This window comes from Trachypithecus francoisi, unplaced genomic scaffold (genome assembly GCF_009764315.1).
Source record: "Trachypithecus francoisi isolate TF-2019V2 unplaced genomic scaffold, Tfra_2.0 Lachesis_group2, whole genome shotgun sequence".
Lineage (NCBI taxonomy): Eukaryota > Metazoa > Chordata > Mammalia > Primates > Cercopithecidae > Trachypithecus > Trachypithecus francoisi.
Window position 1 is genome coordinate 26,872,439 of NW_022681465.1, and position 15,798 is coordinate 26,888,236.

Sequence of the window (15,798 nt, forward strand, 5' to 3'; positions counted from 1 at the left end):
GAGCAAGACCCTGTCTCAAAAATAAAAAATAAAATTAATCAGTGTTATCTATCACTTTTACAGAATAATGTAGTGAGTTCATAGGTCCATAGAGAAAAAAATTGTAAATTTTGTAGAATTTACAAAAAAATTATTTGACAAAATTCAGCATGTGTTTATGTTTAGAAAACCTCATCAATTTATGAATAGAAGGAAGCATTCTTAATTTGCCAACAAAAAACGTACAGCTAACATCATATTCAGTGAAAAACCACTGATTCGTGTGTAATACATCTGTCCCTCTATTCAACATTGCATTTAACTGCTTTTCTTTTTCTTTTTTTTTTTTTTTGAGACAGAGTTTTGCTCGTTGCCCAGGCTGGAGTGCAATGGCGCAATCTTGGCTCACTGCAACCTCCGCCTCCCAGGTTCAAGCGATTCTTCTGCCTCAGCCTCCTGAGTAGCTGATATTACAGGCATGCGCCACCACGCCCGGCTAATTTTGTATTTTTAGTAGAGATGGGGTTTCTTCATGTTGATCAGGTTGGTCTTGAACTCCCAACCTCACATGATCCTCCTGCCCAAAGTGCTGGGATTACAGGCGTGAGCCACCACGCCCGGCCGCATCGGACTTCTAACCAGTATGCTCGGCCAAAAATTAATATAAAAATTAGAAAACATAAACCCCAAATACATTGCCAGCAAACTATTAAAATAGGTGAAGTTAGCAAGGTGATTGGATACAAGGCCAATTATTATAATATATGTACTAGCAACCACAAAGTGTAAAAGTTTTTAAAATGTGTGTAGAATAGCATTGAAGTATGTAAGATGGCTAAGAATAAATTCAATTAACTTGAACAAGACTTCTATACTGAAAATTAAAAGTGCCAACAGACATTTCTAAATACTTACATGGAGAAATTATTCCATGTTTATGTAGGAAATTCATGTTATTATTTACAGTGAAATATAGTAATGACTTCATCTCATTCCTTATTTATTGTGTATCTACTAGTTAGAAAATAAGATCTACTGGACGATTTTGCAGTTGTATGTATGTATAGGTGGTCATTTGCTGGCGGATAGAAGTTAGGAGAAATCTAGAGATAGTTTAAAAAGAATATACAAGTATGAGAAATAATTTAAGTGTAGGCTTTGATTGTTATTCAAAATAAATACCTTGTTAACTCTTGGGATAGTTATTTTGCCTTAGCAGTTAATAAAAATACGAGATAATGTTAGTAAACTAAGTTAAAATATAGTTGATTTTGACATGTATATATAAAATAGCTTTCTAATAACATTTGTCATAGTTTGTCATAAATGCATTTTGTCATAAAGTTTGTAATCTAAATTTATATCTCAGTTGTGATAATAGGTGTAAATTATCAAAATTCTGTGTGTCTAAGGAATTCATTTACTAAAAGGAAATGCAGGGTAGATAATTATAGAAGACTGATTTAAGAGAAATTCTAAGTGTTTTTAGGGCATTTTGGAGGCATATATGTAATTATAAATATGAGAGAATATAAAATAAATACTCTAATGGACTTGGAAGAGTAACCAAGACTTCTTCAAGTAAGGATCAAATTGTATTTGATTCTCAACTTTGTTTTTTAGAAAAGATACTTTAAAAGTGAGTTATTTCTGGCTCCTAGCAGATGCGTCATAAGCATGTAGATCCATGCTATCGGTTGAAACTCTTCTTCTGAAAGTTTAGCTGATTTTTCTCTCCGTGTGCCTAAATCTTCATTTTAATTTACATTATTTGTATCTGTTACCTGTTGCAGGATAAGAGGGTAACTTGTTATCCTGCAGTAGACATAGCAACTCAGACATTTATCATCTGACTGTCCCAGTGGGTTGGAAATTCAGGAGCTGCCTGGTTGCTGATTTTGGTTCAAGTCTCTCAAGAGGTTGCAGTCAAATGTAGGCTGGGACTGCAGTCGTTTGAAGGCTTGACTGGGGCTGAGATAACTGCTTTCCAGGTTGCTCATCCTTGTGGCTGTTGCTGGAAGACCTTAGTTTCTTGTGGATTTTGTCAGGAACAGTCAGTGTTTCACCATGTGGGCTTTCCATGGGTCTGCTTGAATGATCTCATGATGTGGCAGCTGGTTTCTTCTAGAAAGAGTGAACAGAGAGATTAAGGGAGCCACAATTCCTTTTATTACCCTATTTTTATACATCACACACAGTCACATCCATCACACTGTCTTCATTAGAAACAAGTCACAAGAGAGGGCTCTAATAATGACAGCAGTTTATTAACTTGCCTAAATGAAGTTTGAATCCATGTGTGCCCACGTACTTAGCCCTCTCTTTCCATTATGTGACCACATTTCCATCAGAGAAAGGAGCACAGAATTATCTCATTCATTCATTCATTTGTTCAGTAACTTTAAATATACTGCCAGACAATGTACTAGACAAAGTGTATGCAAATAAAAAATAAACAAGGTCTTTGTCTTTAAATTCACTAGTTTACTGTGAGAAGTGTATCTTGCAGGTCCATGTTCTTCCTTGTAATCCTTGAAGATTATTCCTGTTGTCTGTCCAGAGCTGCTGGCATAATACTGTAGTTAAAATGATAACGTGATGACTTCTAAATTAATAATTGAGAGACCTAGAAATTAATACGTCCCTGATTGACTCCTTTAATTCTTAGCAACATGTTTATATATTTGTTTCAGTACTAGTAAGAAGTATGTAAAAACCCCAAATTGTTTGAAGTGACTAATTGTCACAGGAGTCTGTTATGAACATGTTAGGTGAATAGTACATGGCGCGAATAACTAATCAGCAAAGGAAGTGTCTATTTAGAGAAAAACTAAGTGTTCCCAATTTACCTTAGCTACAAATTTGGACTGATTAATCATTTTAATCTTGACCCTAGCTGTGGTCTTTATTCCCTACTTATCTCCTCCCTGTTTTGCTTTTTTTCTTGCTTTTTATACTTAGAGATAGAAATGAGAACACTGTGGTAGATAGAATATAGAGGTTCGGATTAAATAGAAATAATTAGTATCTACAGAGAGATTTTAGTCCATATTCATAAAACAAGAACCACTATTAAATAATAAAGAATTACAGAATAAGAAAGTATGAGAAATTAAAAAGATTGTTACAGAGAATAATGAAAGGCTAAGAGAATAAGGAAAGGCTAAGTGAAAGAAGTAAAAGTGAGTGAAATCTCCCAGTCTGTAGAGTGAAAATATGAAAGAAAAGTTTAGAGACAAATGATTAACCCATTTGGACCAAATAAAGAAAAAGTAGTAAGGAAAAGGATATATTTCAGACCTGTACAAGAGTCTCTTAAATTAAAATAGCTCTTCCAGTGCTGTGTAGGAAAAATTTAAACATGGCCTGCCCCAAACAAGTCTTTGTGAAATTGTAGAATACCAGCTATTGAGACAAGATCCTAAATATCCAGACAGAAAAATTTGGTGTTTCTACAAAAGTAGGATAAATCAATAGACAGGTAGGACACAGTGCCTTTCAGAGTTTAGAAAAAGTGATTTTGTCTTGAACTGTACTAAAGTGTGAGACAGATAGTATATTCAGATGTCCAAGGACTCAGTGTTTGCCTCCAACATATAGTTGTTGAAACCATTATTTGAGGATCTTCCAGTAAAGGAAAAAAAATGATAAAAACATGGAATTCAAAGTAGGGGACTTACCTGAACGGGGTAGTACAATCAAAAGATTTCCACAGAAGTAGCTGAGTAATAGACCTTGAAAACAGGTAGACTAAATTTGGATCAGGATGTTAAACAGCTCGGAAAAGAGTATCTTTAAGAAAAAAAGTGGAATCACATTAAAGAAAAGTTTAAGAAACAGGGTGATTTCCATGATTTCTGCATTCTTCCCAATGCCTTTCCTCTCTTTAGCAGTATTCCTATCAGGTATTTGCACCAACCATGCTACCAAAGGTGCCGCCGTTCGCCATTATCCTCCACGTTGCTAAGTGGTCAGTGATAGGCTTTCATCATACTTTAACTTTTGGCACGGTCAGTTCTGCCTGAAACACTGTCTTCACTTGGCGTTCACACTTCAGGACTTCTCTTTTCTCTCACTGGCCTCTTGTTATTTTTTCTGGTATAGGTTAAGCATCCCTAATTCAAAAATTTAACATTTAAAAAATGCTCCAAAATCTGAAACTTTTTTTTTTTTTTTTGAGATGTAGTCTCACTGACCTCAGGTGATTGCTTGTCTTGGCCTTCCAAAGTACTGGGATTACAGGCATGAGCAACTGCACCTGGCCCGAAAATCTGAAACGTTTTTACTGCCAATATGACACCGTAAGTGTAACATTCCACACATCAGTACTTAACAGAAACTTGGTTTCACGCACACACTTATTAAAAGTATTGTATAAAATTACTTTCAGACTGTGTGTAAGATGTATAGGAAACAAGTGAATTTTGTGTTTAGACTTGGATGTCATCCTCAAGATATCTTATCTTTGAATATGCAAATATTCAAAGATTTGAAAAAATCCCAAATCCGAAACACTCCTGGTTCCAAGCGTTTCAGAAAAGCGATACCCAGTCTGCTTCTTTTTCCCTGGACCCTTCATATTTGATTGTCTCAGGGCTTAACTTTACTTCTCCATGTACACTAGAGATCTCATCCAAGTTCATACGTGTTTTATGCACTGACAACTCTCAAATTATACTAACAGCTCATAATTTTTCAGTCAACTCCAGACTCCTATTTAACATTTCCTCTTGAATGTCTAACAGATATCTCAAACTTAATTCATCCAAAACTGAACTGAATTTCTTCAAATCTGCCTCTTCTACAATTTTTCCTACATTAGTTGAAATTAACTGCATTTTTCCCATTGTCCAGCCTTTAAAACCTGGAGTCAACCTTGACCTTCTTTCATATCCTATATTAGTAAATTTTGATTCTATTTTTACCATATGTCCAGAATCTTGTCATTTCTTACCCCCTTTATTTTAACCCTGGTCCAAACCACTGTGATCTCTTGCCAGTATTATTTTGATAGCTTTGTAACAGTGCTCCCTGCTTTTGACCTCATTCCCCTTCATGCTATTCAATACAGTAGCCAGAGCGTTCTTCTTAAAACAGAAGTCAGGGCCGGGCGCGGTGGCTCAAGCCTGTAATCCCAGCCTTTGGGAGGCCGAGACGGGCGGATCACAAGGTCAGAAGATCGAGACCATCCTGGCTAACACGGTGAAACCCCGTCTCTACTAAAAAAAAATACAAAAATCTAGCCGGGCGAGGTGGCGGGCGCCTGTAGTCCCAGCTCCTGCAGAGGCTGAGGCAGGAGAATGGCGTAAACCCGGGAGGCAGAGCTGGCAGTGAGCTGAGATCCGGCCACTGCACTCCAGCCCGGCGACAGAGCGAGACTCCGTCTCAAAAAAAAAAAAAAAAAAAAAAAAAAAAAAAAAAAAAACAGAAGTCAGATGTCTCTTCTGTGCTCAGAACTTCGATGGTTTTCCATCTCAGAATAAAACCCACATTTCAGCCAGGCACTGTGGCTCATGCCTGTAATCTCAGCACTTTGGGAGGCCAAGGAGGGTGGATCACTCGGTCAGGAGTTTGAGAGCAGCCTGGCCAATATGGTGAAACCGTGTCTCTACTAAAAATACAAAAATTAGCCAGTCATGGTGGCGCGCGCCTGTAGTCCCAGCTACCGGGAGGCTGAGGCAGGAGAATTACTTGAACCCGGGAGGCGGAGGTTGCAGTGAGCCAAGATCAAGCTACTGCACTCCAGCCTGGGCGACAGAGCGAGACTCGGTCTCAAAAAAAAAAAAAACAAAAAATTAAAACATTGTTAATTTGCTCCTTTGTTTTTGCCAGTATGTTAAGATTATTTTTTTTATATTCCTTTTCTCTTTAGCTGTTGCTAACAGCCTCTTTTGATTCAGATACTCTAAAGGATCATAACTTGTTACTGAATTTGTAATTTATATGGGTGAATGTGGGTGTGTACTTTTACATATGTTAATATATATCTGTCTGTGATTAGACAGGTAACATGTACAATTAAACTCATTTGCAGAGATATTGTCTAATAAATTTGCATTAATGATGAGCAATTAGCAATAGTTCAAGTGTTTAAATAATTAAGGTGTTTAAATAAAAAACTTAACCAAACTTTCAAAAATACCACAGGTTGCAACTTCTCAAATAGTACTTTTCAAATAGTAAATAAATGCATTAATTTCAAAACAGACGTTCTTTTTGTATTTGTTCCATGATAAATTGTAGTTTTTCCTGATTGAAAATAGGTTCTTATTTGGGATTAAATTATCTGATCAATTGACTGTTGCAAAGATTAAATACATCATTATTTACACACATTATTAATTGTTATAAGCCATTACGCATTTTTCAAAAATGAAGTTTGTATTCTTACAGTTACCTTTTAGCAATTCCAGGGCTAAAGGAACTTTACTGCTTGACAGAGAAGCAATGATAGCACAGTGTAGTAGACTCCCAAATAATTTGGGAGTCAGTACTTTTAATATTACAAAAGTTTATTATTTAAACTTTTTTATTATTTAAAAAAGTTTATTATTTAAAATATTGTGAGTTTAATATTTAAAAAGTACCCGAGTCAGTACTTTTAGTATTTTTGTTTGTTTACTTATAAATTATGTATGTATTGTTGTCATTGACAGTCTTAAGGATGATACATACTTAGGTGAGTTTTGTCAAGAGCAGATGTAAATCTGTATTTCAGATAGCCATTTTGGTATTTCTAAGAGTTTTTGATTAGCTTGTCAAATCATGTTGTATTTTGCTTGTTTTTGTTTATTTATTTTTGGGACGGGATCTCACTCTGTCACCCAGAGCTGGAGTGCAGTGACATGATCTCGGCTCACTGCAGCCTCTACCTCCTGGACTCAAGCAATCCTCCCACCTCAGCCTCCCGAGGGACTACAGTTGTGCACCACCACACCTGGCTAATTTTTTTATTTCTTGCAGAGACAGGCTTTCACCATGTTGGCCAGGTTGGTCTCGAATTCCTGAGCTCAAACTGATTTGCCTGCCTTGGCCTGCTAAAGTGCTATAATCTAAGGTGGATTACAGGCATTTGCCACCGTGCCTGGCTACATCACATTGTATTTTTCTAAGTTTTATTATAAGGCTTCCCTAGGAGGAGCGAAAGTATCATTTTTGCTGTTTTTGTGCTTTTATTATTAATCTATTGTTCAATTCATTGTTTCTTTGTAGGAATCTTCTGTGGCTTATCCATAGTGTGAATAAAAACTAAATCACGTCTATAATTCTACTGAACTAGTCACACAGACACTGCCATATATGTCACAGTACACTGAAAAGGAGCCAGCAGGTAAGGAAAGTCAGTTCTTCTACATTGAGCACTTCTTGTTTTTCCCTCTGGGTACCTTGAGTACCAGTAAGTGACATGTGATCATCTGACATATGATCTTACTAAAGCCTGGTTTTGATCCATATATTGAATGTTTGTAAAGCTTAGTTTCTAATTTTTGATAGGCAAAAATAGAAATTCTGTTATTTTCTTCCCATACCCATTTAGCTTGGAAAGCTTTATGCTTTCCAGTTTGGAGACTATTCTTTTGGTAGAATTGTTAAGGGCATTGGTTCTGGAGTCATACTATTAGATTATTAGACAAGTTATCCAACACTTAATTTTAACTTTAATTTTTCAGTTTTTAAAATAGAATACAGTATCCACCTCAAGATTACTGATGGGGTTAAGTAAGTGTAACACTTGATATAATTATACTTGATATGTGCGTGTATTATAAATACATGTTTCTGTTTCCTTCTTGGAAGTGATTATATTTCTTATTTTAATGCAACTAAAAAATTATGTAACTGTTTCATTCATTCATTCATTTATTCATTTTTTTTGAGATGTAGTCTCAAACTGTCACCCAAGCTGGAGTGCAGTGGTGCAATCTTGGCTCACTGCCACCTCCGCCTCCTGGGTTCAGGTGATTATCATGCCTCAGCCTCCTGAGTAGCTGGAATTACAGGCATGTGCCACCACGCCCAGCTAATTTTTGTATCTTTAGTAGAGACAGGGTTTTGCCTTGTTGGCTAGGCTGATCTCGAACCCCTGGCCCCAAGTGATCCGACTGCCTCAGCCTCCCAAAGAACTGGGATTACAGGCATGAGCCACTACACCCAGCAACTGTTGCATTTATTAACTATACCATATGCTGTGAGAAAATATTTTGTTTAGTTGCTGTGTAGTACATGTAATATATAATTGACTAAACTTACACTTAATAATATATGTGTGTGTATAATAATGAACTACTTAGTGAAAGTTGCTGCTGTTTACTGCTATATACCCCTCAGTCATCAAAACTTAATAGTCAAGTCATTTAAATGTTGATGGCTTTTCTTACCGTAACATATACCATTCATTGGTAGTTTTGAAGGCAGGGTAGTGTGTGTTTGACCTGGATCATTGCTGTTTTCTTTTGGATAGTTTTATCTGACGTTAATTTTTGGAACATATTTTTTGTGGTCTGGTTGATTCTTCAGGGTACAGATACCATTTAAAGAGGTTACTTGTTATCTTTGACATAAATGTTTTCATTCTTAAAGTAATTGAAAACATCATATCATATGCTAGTAATTGACTAATCAAATATGTATTGAGCACTTATATTAATATATAAGGTACTTAATTTGGAAGATCTCCAGTCCATAAAGAGCTTTGGCAATATAGTAATTTGGCATATGGAAAACATTTTTTGGTAGGTTTCATTATAAAAATCTGAAATATCTTGAACCAAATTTTAAAACATGTTTTTTGAAGGGAAGAGGCCACTAATTCTTATTATATAGTACTTCATGTTTAATTTTCTAGTGTGTGAAGAATAATGTTTTATAGTACTAGTAAGATACACTTCATGTTCAGAAGCATATGATTTGATAAGTAATAAAATATAAACTGAAGTAGTTTTCCCCGACAGGTTGCCAGAATAAAGCTCATTGCTGTTCCTGTTTTAATTTTTTAACTTTTTTTTCAGCAATGGACCAAGAATCTGGTAAGGCTGCCTGGCCCAAACCAGCAGGAGGATATCAGACAATTACAGGCAGGAGATATGGAAGAAGACATGCTTATGTCAGTTTTAAACCATGTATGACCAGGCATGAAAGAAGCTTAGGTCGGGCTGGTGATGACTATGAAGTGTTGGAACTAGATGATGTTCCAAAGGAAAATTCCTCAGGTGTGTAACATATAATTATTTAAAGGTTATTAATAGTTATATAGGAATTGATCTTATAATTAAGTTTTTGGGTGGGTATTATGCATGTCTGTGAGTGTAAATGCAGCATACTTCCTATCAAGAAATTCTATTTTGAAATTATTATTGAATGTAACATTAATGGTATATATATTTAAACATAGAAGAAAATAGTATATAGCCAGTCATTAAAATATAACTACACTGTCATAGTAGTGATTACAATGTCATAACCTTGAGCCAAAGGAAATCATCTTTGCATCAAAAAGAAATGTTTTGAAATTTTTAAAAATGTGGATCAAGTAGAGATATTTTTTCCCTGCATATGATATTTAAATAACTTTTCTTCTTCTCTTCTTTTTTTTTTTCTTGAGATGGAGTCACGTTCTGTTGGCCAGGATGGAGTGCAGTGGTGCAATCTTGGCTCACTGCAACCTCCGTCTCCCAGGTTCAGGTGATTCTTGTGCCTCAGCCTCCCTAGTAGCTGGAACTACAGGTGTTTGTGACCACACCCAGCTAATTTTTGTATTTTTAGTAGAGACAGGGTTTCACCACGTTGGCCAGGCTGATCTCAAACTCCTGACCTCTCAAGTGATCCACCTGCCTTGGCTTCTCAAAGTGCTGGGATTACAGGTTTGAGTCACTGTGCTGGCTTTTTTTTTTTTTTTAAGATGGAGGCTTGCTTTGTCAGCCAGGCTGGCGTGCGGTGGCACGATCTTGGCTCCCTGCAACCTCTGCCTCCTAGGTTCAAGTGGTTCTCCTGCCTCAGCCTTCCAAGTAGCTGGGACTACAGGCATGCGCCTCCACACCTGACTAATTTTTGTATTTTTTGGTAAAGATGGGGTTTTGCCATGTTGCCCAGGCTGGTCTCGAACTCCTGACCTCAAGTGGTCCATCCAGCTCAGCCTCCCGAAGTGCTGGGATTAGAGGCATGGACCATTGTACCTGGCCAACTTTTCTTTAAATTTATCTCTAAATTTAACTTGACTTGTTTATTTTTTCATCATCTTACAAAATCCAAAGGACAAGGAAGGCTTATTCAATTGAAATTTCTTAGTTATTTGGTGGTTTTGAAAAAGTATTTTGCAGCTATCCATGTACCATAATTGCACATTTTTGGACTGGATTTGTCTTCTTCCTCTTGTTCTAAGCAAACTTGACGTTTCTAGATTATTTTTGCTGTCATATGTAAGAACCTGAATTACTAACTAAGGTCATCCCATTAAAGAACTCTTTGTTCCCAGCTACTCAGGAGGCTGAGGCAGGAGAATTGCATGAACCTGGGAGGCGGAGCTTGCAGTGAGCTGAGATTGCGCCACTGCACTCCAGCCTGGGTGACAGAGCGAGACTCTGTCTCAAAAAAAAAATAGAATAAAAAAACCCTTCGTACAATATGTCATGGCCAAACTTCAGTTATTTTACAATTCATGAATTTTTATTCCAGCAAATCTCTAATGTCCTCATTTTTTATTGTTACTGGTGATGCAAGATACTTATGCTTAAAGTAATTTATAGATACGATTTTACTCGTGTTTCTGAATTCTCACAGTTGAACTATGACAAGAATCAACATATTGATCTGTTATTTTCAGTCATAACTATAACATATCTAAAGTTAACTTATTACAAACGTATTCAACAATCCAATTTATAATCTAATATGTCTAGATACTGAGATATAATTTTGTGAATTGCCAACAAAACACAATAGGTTCTAATTTCTCTTAGATCTGTAACTATAGTTATTATATCTGTCATAAGTACTTTTGAAGGTTTTTTTGTTTTTTTGTTTTTTTGCCTGCATGTAATAAAGAAGGTGAGTTTGGAAATCACTGGGAGGGCAGATTGGTTACCCTAGACTCCACTTACAAGAGGCTTCACCTTTATATGTCTTGCAGAATGCATAAGATATTAGGATTTAGATAGAAAACCGCCAAAGACATGTGAGGGAGATGATAGTGAAAGGCTATACATTGACATAAATGAACTCATAGAGTAACCAGTCTGTATCCCCAGTTAAGGAGCATAGAAGTGCTTGGTAAATAAATTTACTCATATGTTCAAGTAGGCAATAATTGGTACGATTTCCACTTAAGTGATAGTTATTACATAAAATTTTATCTAAGTTAATCCTTCAAAATATGTTTTCTTTGTTTTCTATGAAGGTTCCAGTCCTTTGGATCAAGTTGATTCTTCTTTGCCCAGCGAACCTATATTTGAAAAAAGTGAAAAAGAAATTCCCACTTGTGGTTCAGCATTGAATCAAACCACTGAAAGCGGTCAATCCTTTGCTGCAGTACATCATAGTGAGGAAGGCAGGGATACCTTAGGAAGCAGTACAAATATTCATAATCACTCTGAGGAAGAGTATACTCCAGGAGCTTGTAATGCTTCAAGTGTCCAAAATGGAATTGCTTTGGTTCATACAGACTCTTATGATCCAGATGGCAAACATGGAGAAGATAATGACCGTCTTCAACTTTCTGCAGAAGTCGTGGAAGGTAGCAGATACCAAGAGTCATTAGGCAATACAATATTTGAGTTGGAAAACAGAGAGGCAGAGGCATACTCTGGTCTTTCACCACCAGTTCCCTCATTTAACTGTGAAGTAAGAGATGCATTTGAAGAGTTAGATTCTGTACCGTTTGCAAAAAGTTCTGCTGGTGATACTGAGTTTGTCCATCAGAATAGCCAGGAAATTCAGAGGTCTTCTCAAGATGAAATGGTTAGAAAGAAACAACAAAACAATACTAGCCAGGAAAGACAGACAGAAAATTCAACTGAAGATGCAGCCTACAGTCCAGGGCATATTTGTAGTGAACAAAATACCAATGATATGGAAAAGAACCATGGAAGTTCTCCTGAACAGGTAGTGAGGCCAAAAGTTAGAAAACTGATAAGTTCAAGCCAGGTGGACCAAGAAACAGGTTTTAATAGGCATGAGGCGAAACAAAGAAGTGTTCAAAGATGGAGGGAGGCTTTGGAAGTTGAGGAAAGTGGCTCAGATGACCTCTTAATAAAATGTGAAGAATATGATGGAGAGCATGACTGTATGTTCTTGGATCCACCATACTCAAGAGTTATTACACAAAGGGAAACAGAAAATAACCAAATAACATCAGAAAGTGGAGCCACAGCAGGAAGGCAAGAAGTGGGTAACACCTTTTGGAATGGCTGTGGAGATTATTACCAACTCTATGACAAAGATGAAGACAGGTAAGGTCACATCCAGTACTTTTTCAGATTGTGTAGTAAATGAAGTGGTTTCTTTCTAGAACCATGTTTGATCGTTAGGCTATTGGATAAGATCAGGCAATTAGACATTTTGACTTATCAAATATTCTTATTTACTGAATGCTAACCATACATGCAAACTACTCATTAGAATTTTTCACAAAAAAATGTTTTTGAGATTTTGGTAGTTTACAGAAATAAGTTCAGATAATGATTATTTATTATTATAAAGGGATAGAGATGCTAGTTAGCTCATAGTGTTTCAATTAATAAAATGTAATTATTGTATTTTTAAAAAACCTACATTAAGCCAGTCTGGGTTTAAAAAGTGATTAATATCACAAATTATTGGTTGGTAATACTTCATTAACATTGCCAGTAGTTACTAATACCACTTGTTTCCCTCTTTATCTGTTCTTCTTGTGGTCTTCCTATCACTAAGTTTATTTTTTACTTATTTTTTTCTTAGCATTCAGTTCTCATTAACAACTCTGTGTGGTAGGTTCCATTATTTCCCACTTTTGTAAATAAGGAAACTGAGGCACAGAGCGTTAAATAACTTCCTAAGGTCACAGAGCAACTGAATGGTAGAACTGGACTTTGAGTGCCTAGTTAGGTATTCCAGAGACTGTTCACCACTATTCTTTGCTATTTTCAAGAGAACATAAAACTTATAATAAACATTCTGATTGCTCTTACAAACCTATATCTTTTTTTTCCAAACCATAAGACAATAGAAACAAGAAAAAAAATGGAGAATTTCTTTGTTTAGTTGTTGAATTTCCATTACCTCAGTGTCCAGATTTTCATGAGTCCTTGTAAGCTAGTTGCACCCCTGACGGTGCTCAATTACAGTGCAATTGCAATATTTTATTTGCTAGTAGAAATAATTGTGTGGTTTTTTTTAGCTATAAAGTACTATAAAGGAAGAAATATACCATTTTGAATATGAATGCATTTTAATTCATGTCATAAAACAATTCATTTGGTTTTCTTTGGACATATGAATTAAGTTACTATAATACAGAATGTGTAATTTATTATAAAAAAATATTTAAAATGTAATTTCTGCTACTCTGTCAAAGTTTGTAAACTTTTAAGGGTTAGTAAGTAATTTTTGTATGATATACTGTTTTTAAGCTGAGGGTAAAGTTTTTTTCAGTTCAAGCCCACAGTCTTTTATTCAGTATCCACACTTCTAAAAACAGAAATTGGACACAAAGCCTGACCTGATGTTAACTTCCTGGATAAGCACATCTGGTTCTGAATTGAAATGAGAGTATTTTTTCAAATATTTGTATATTTTACTGCAGAAATATGATTATATTTGATTACTGTGTGCTGGCCTGGACCACGTTGGGGATTGTTAAGTAGTATTTCTAAATCTGGGAAATATATATCAAAATTTCGAAACACATTCAGCCCTAAGATTTTGAATTAGATTGCAAGTCTCTAATATTATACCTCTAGATTATATTTTTTAAAAAAAGACAAAACTTACAGTCTTTGATAATTTATTTTTTTTGAAAGTGTAAGGTACTTGTATTTTTTCCCCTAGTTACACTTTTTCTTCTTTAAGGAGAATCATTTAATTTGGCTGTACCTTTGTCATTTTGGACAAAATAAATACCTCTCTTCTGCTTGCTTTTTATAGTCGGTTATAATGTCTTATGATGAAGTTGATGAAATTGTTACATTGTTTGCCAACCCCTAGAGAAAGGGTAGTCTTCCTGGCTCCTGGATTTCAAACTGATTTTCTTTGTTTTGTGGGTGGTCAGTGGTAGAAGTGTATTCTTTGCCTTGAAGGACCCTGGACTTTTGATAGTTATAAGGGATTTTGTTAGTTATTTGTAGTTCTTGTTGTTCTTATTTATTTTTAATTATTTTCTTAAATGATGTCAGTATTCTGAACCATGATATATATAAATCACATATATATATATATATTTTTTACAAGCACAATGTGTAGATGGGAAAAAACATTTACAGTTAATAGAAACTTTGTCCTTTTAAATTGCTAGTAATATATTAACTACAGAGCCTGTGGTTAGGGTATGCCAAAATGATGGAACTACTTGAGGATCATTCTTTAAGACACACTGAAATGCTGAAAACACTTAAAAGGTTTTTGTTTTGTTTTGTTTTAAAGAATCATAGAATAAATTCTAAAGGATAATGGTTCTGCCTAGGACTGTACTTGTTTTTTTATCCATAGCCTTAAGATATGTTTTAGGATCTCAAACTATCTGTACAGTTTTTTGTACAGACTGTTCTATTTCTGTCTAGAAACTCCATTTCTATGCTGGTGTTTCCTGTTCCTCTACCCTAATTCCCTGCAAAGGATTATAGTTGCCAGGGTGCCTTTTTAATATGGTGCCAGCTAAAGGTTGGAATTTAATAGCTGTACACTCCTATTTAGTTTCATTTTGCCCTTGTTCATCTCCCTGATGTTTCATTGTCATCCTCCCTATTTCTTGTATTAGTAGATTGGAGAAATGGTGATGCTAGTCTTCTCAGGTTTTGGATGGAAAGTATAAGAACTGCTGCTTAATTTGAGTCTGAACTTTGAGTTTTCTTTGTAAAGCTTAAAAAGTTGATAAACTTGAAAAGTTTTTTTGTCATGTTTATAATAGCCAAAGTAGAACTCATCAAGAATATAACTAAAGTTCATTGTGGCATTTTAATTTTTTTATTATTTATTTATTCATTTTGAGACCGAGTTTCTCTCTGTTGCCCAGGCTGGAGTGCGGTGGTGTGATCTCAGCTCACTACAACCTCTGCCTCCTAGGTTCAAGCGATTCTTCTGCCTCAGCCTCCTGAGTAACTGGGACCACAGGCGTGCCATCACGCCCAGCTAATTTTTGTATTTTTAGTAGAGATGTGGTTTCACCATGTTGGTCAGGCTGGTCTTGAACCCCTGACCTCAAGTGATCCACCTGCCTCAGCCTTCCAGAGTGTTAGGATTACAGGCGTGAGCCGCTGCACCCGGCCAGCATTTTCAGATATAGGAACTTTGGCTACTTTTAAAAAATACGGAATATATATTCTTTATAAGTAGAGAAGTATTTTAATGAATTCATGATTGCCTTCTTCCGTGAAAAATTCTAAATGATCACTTAATCACATCTGAAATGTTACACTCTATGGGATAAGCATTGCAGCCAGTAGCATTGCTCTGAGCTGTTTGACAGGAATTGAGCCCCACCTTATTAAATTAGGACTCCAAGGGGAATTTTAATAGGCAGCATATAATTACCAGACTTAGAATTAGACCAAAGAGCTAAGGTTAGTACCCTGCTCTTTTGAAATACACCCTGAGAAGTTTAGTAGCTGTTTGAAGACAAGATCTTGAGTTTAA

The 15,798-nt window shown here is 35.8% G+C and overlaps 1 protein-coding gene across 2 annotated transcripts in view; it reads left to right on the forward strand.

Annotated features, from left to right (window-relative positions):
• PJA2 (praja ring finger ubiquitin ligase 2) overlaps positions 1–15,798 on the forward strand; it is a 74,643-nt gene that overhangs the window by 21,247 nt on the left and 37,598 nt on the right. The window contains exons 2-4 of one of the 2 annotated variants that reach the window (XM_033178961.1): positions 7,192–7,309; positions 8,988–9,188; positions 11,372–12,422. In XM_033178961.1, coding sequence (XP_033034852.1) covers positions 7,279–7,309; positions 8,988–9,188; positions 11,372–12,422 — 1,283 coding nt within the window. In that variant the 5' untranslated portion in view covers positions 7,192–7,278. The remainder of the gene's footprint in view (positions 1–7,191; positions 7,310–8,987; positions 9,189–11,371; positions 12,423–15,798) is intronic. The other variant, XM_033178960.1, reaches the window with a different exon arrangement.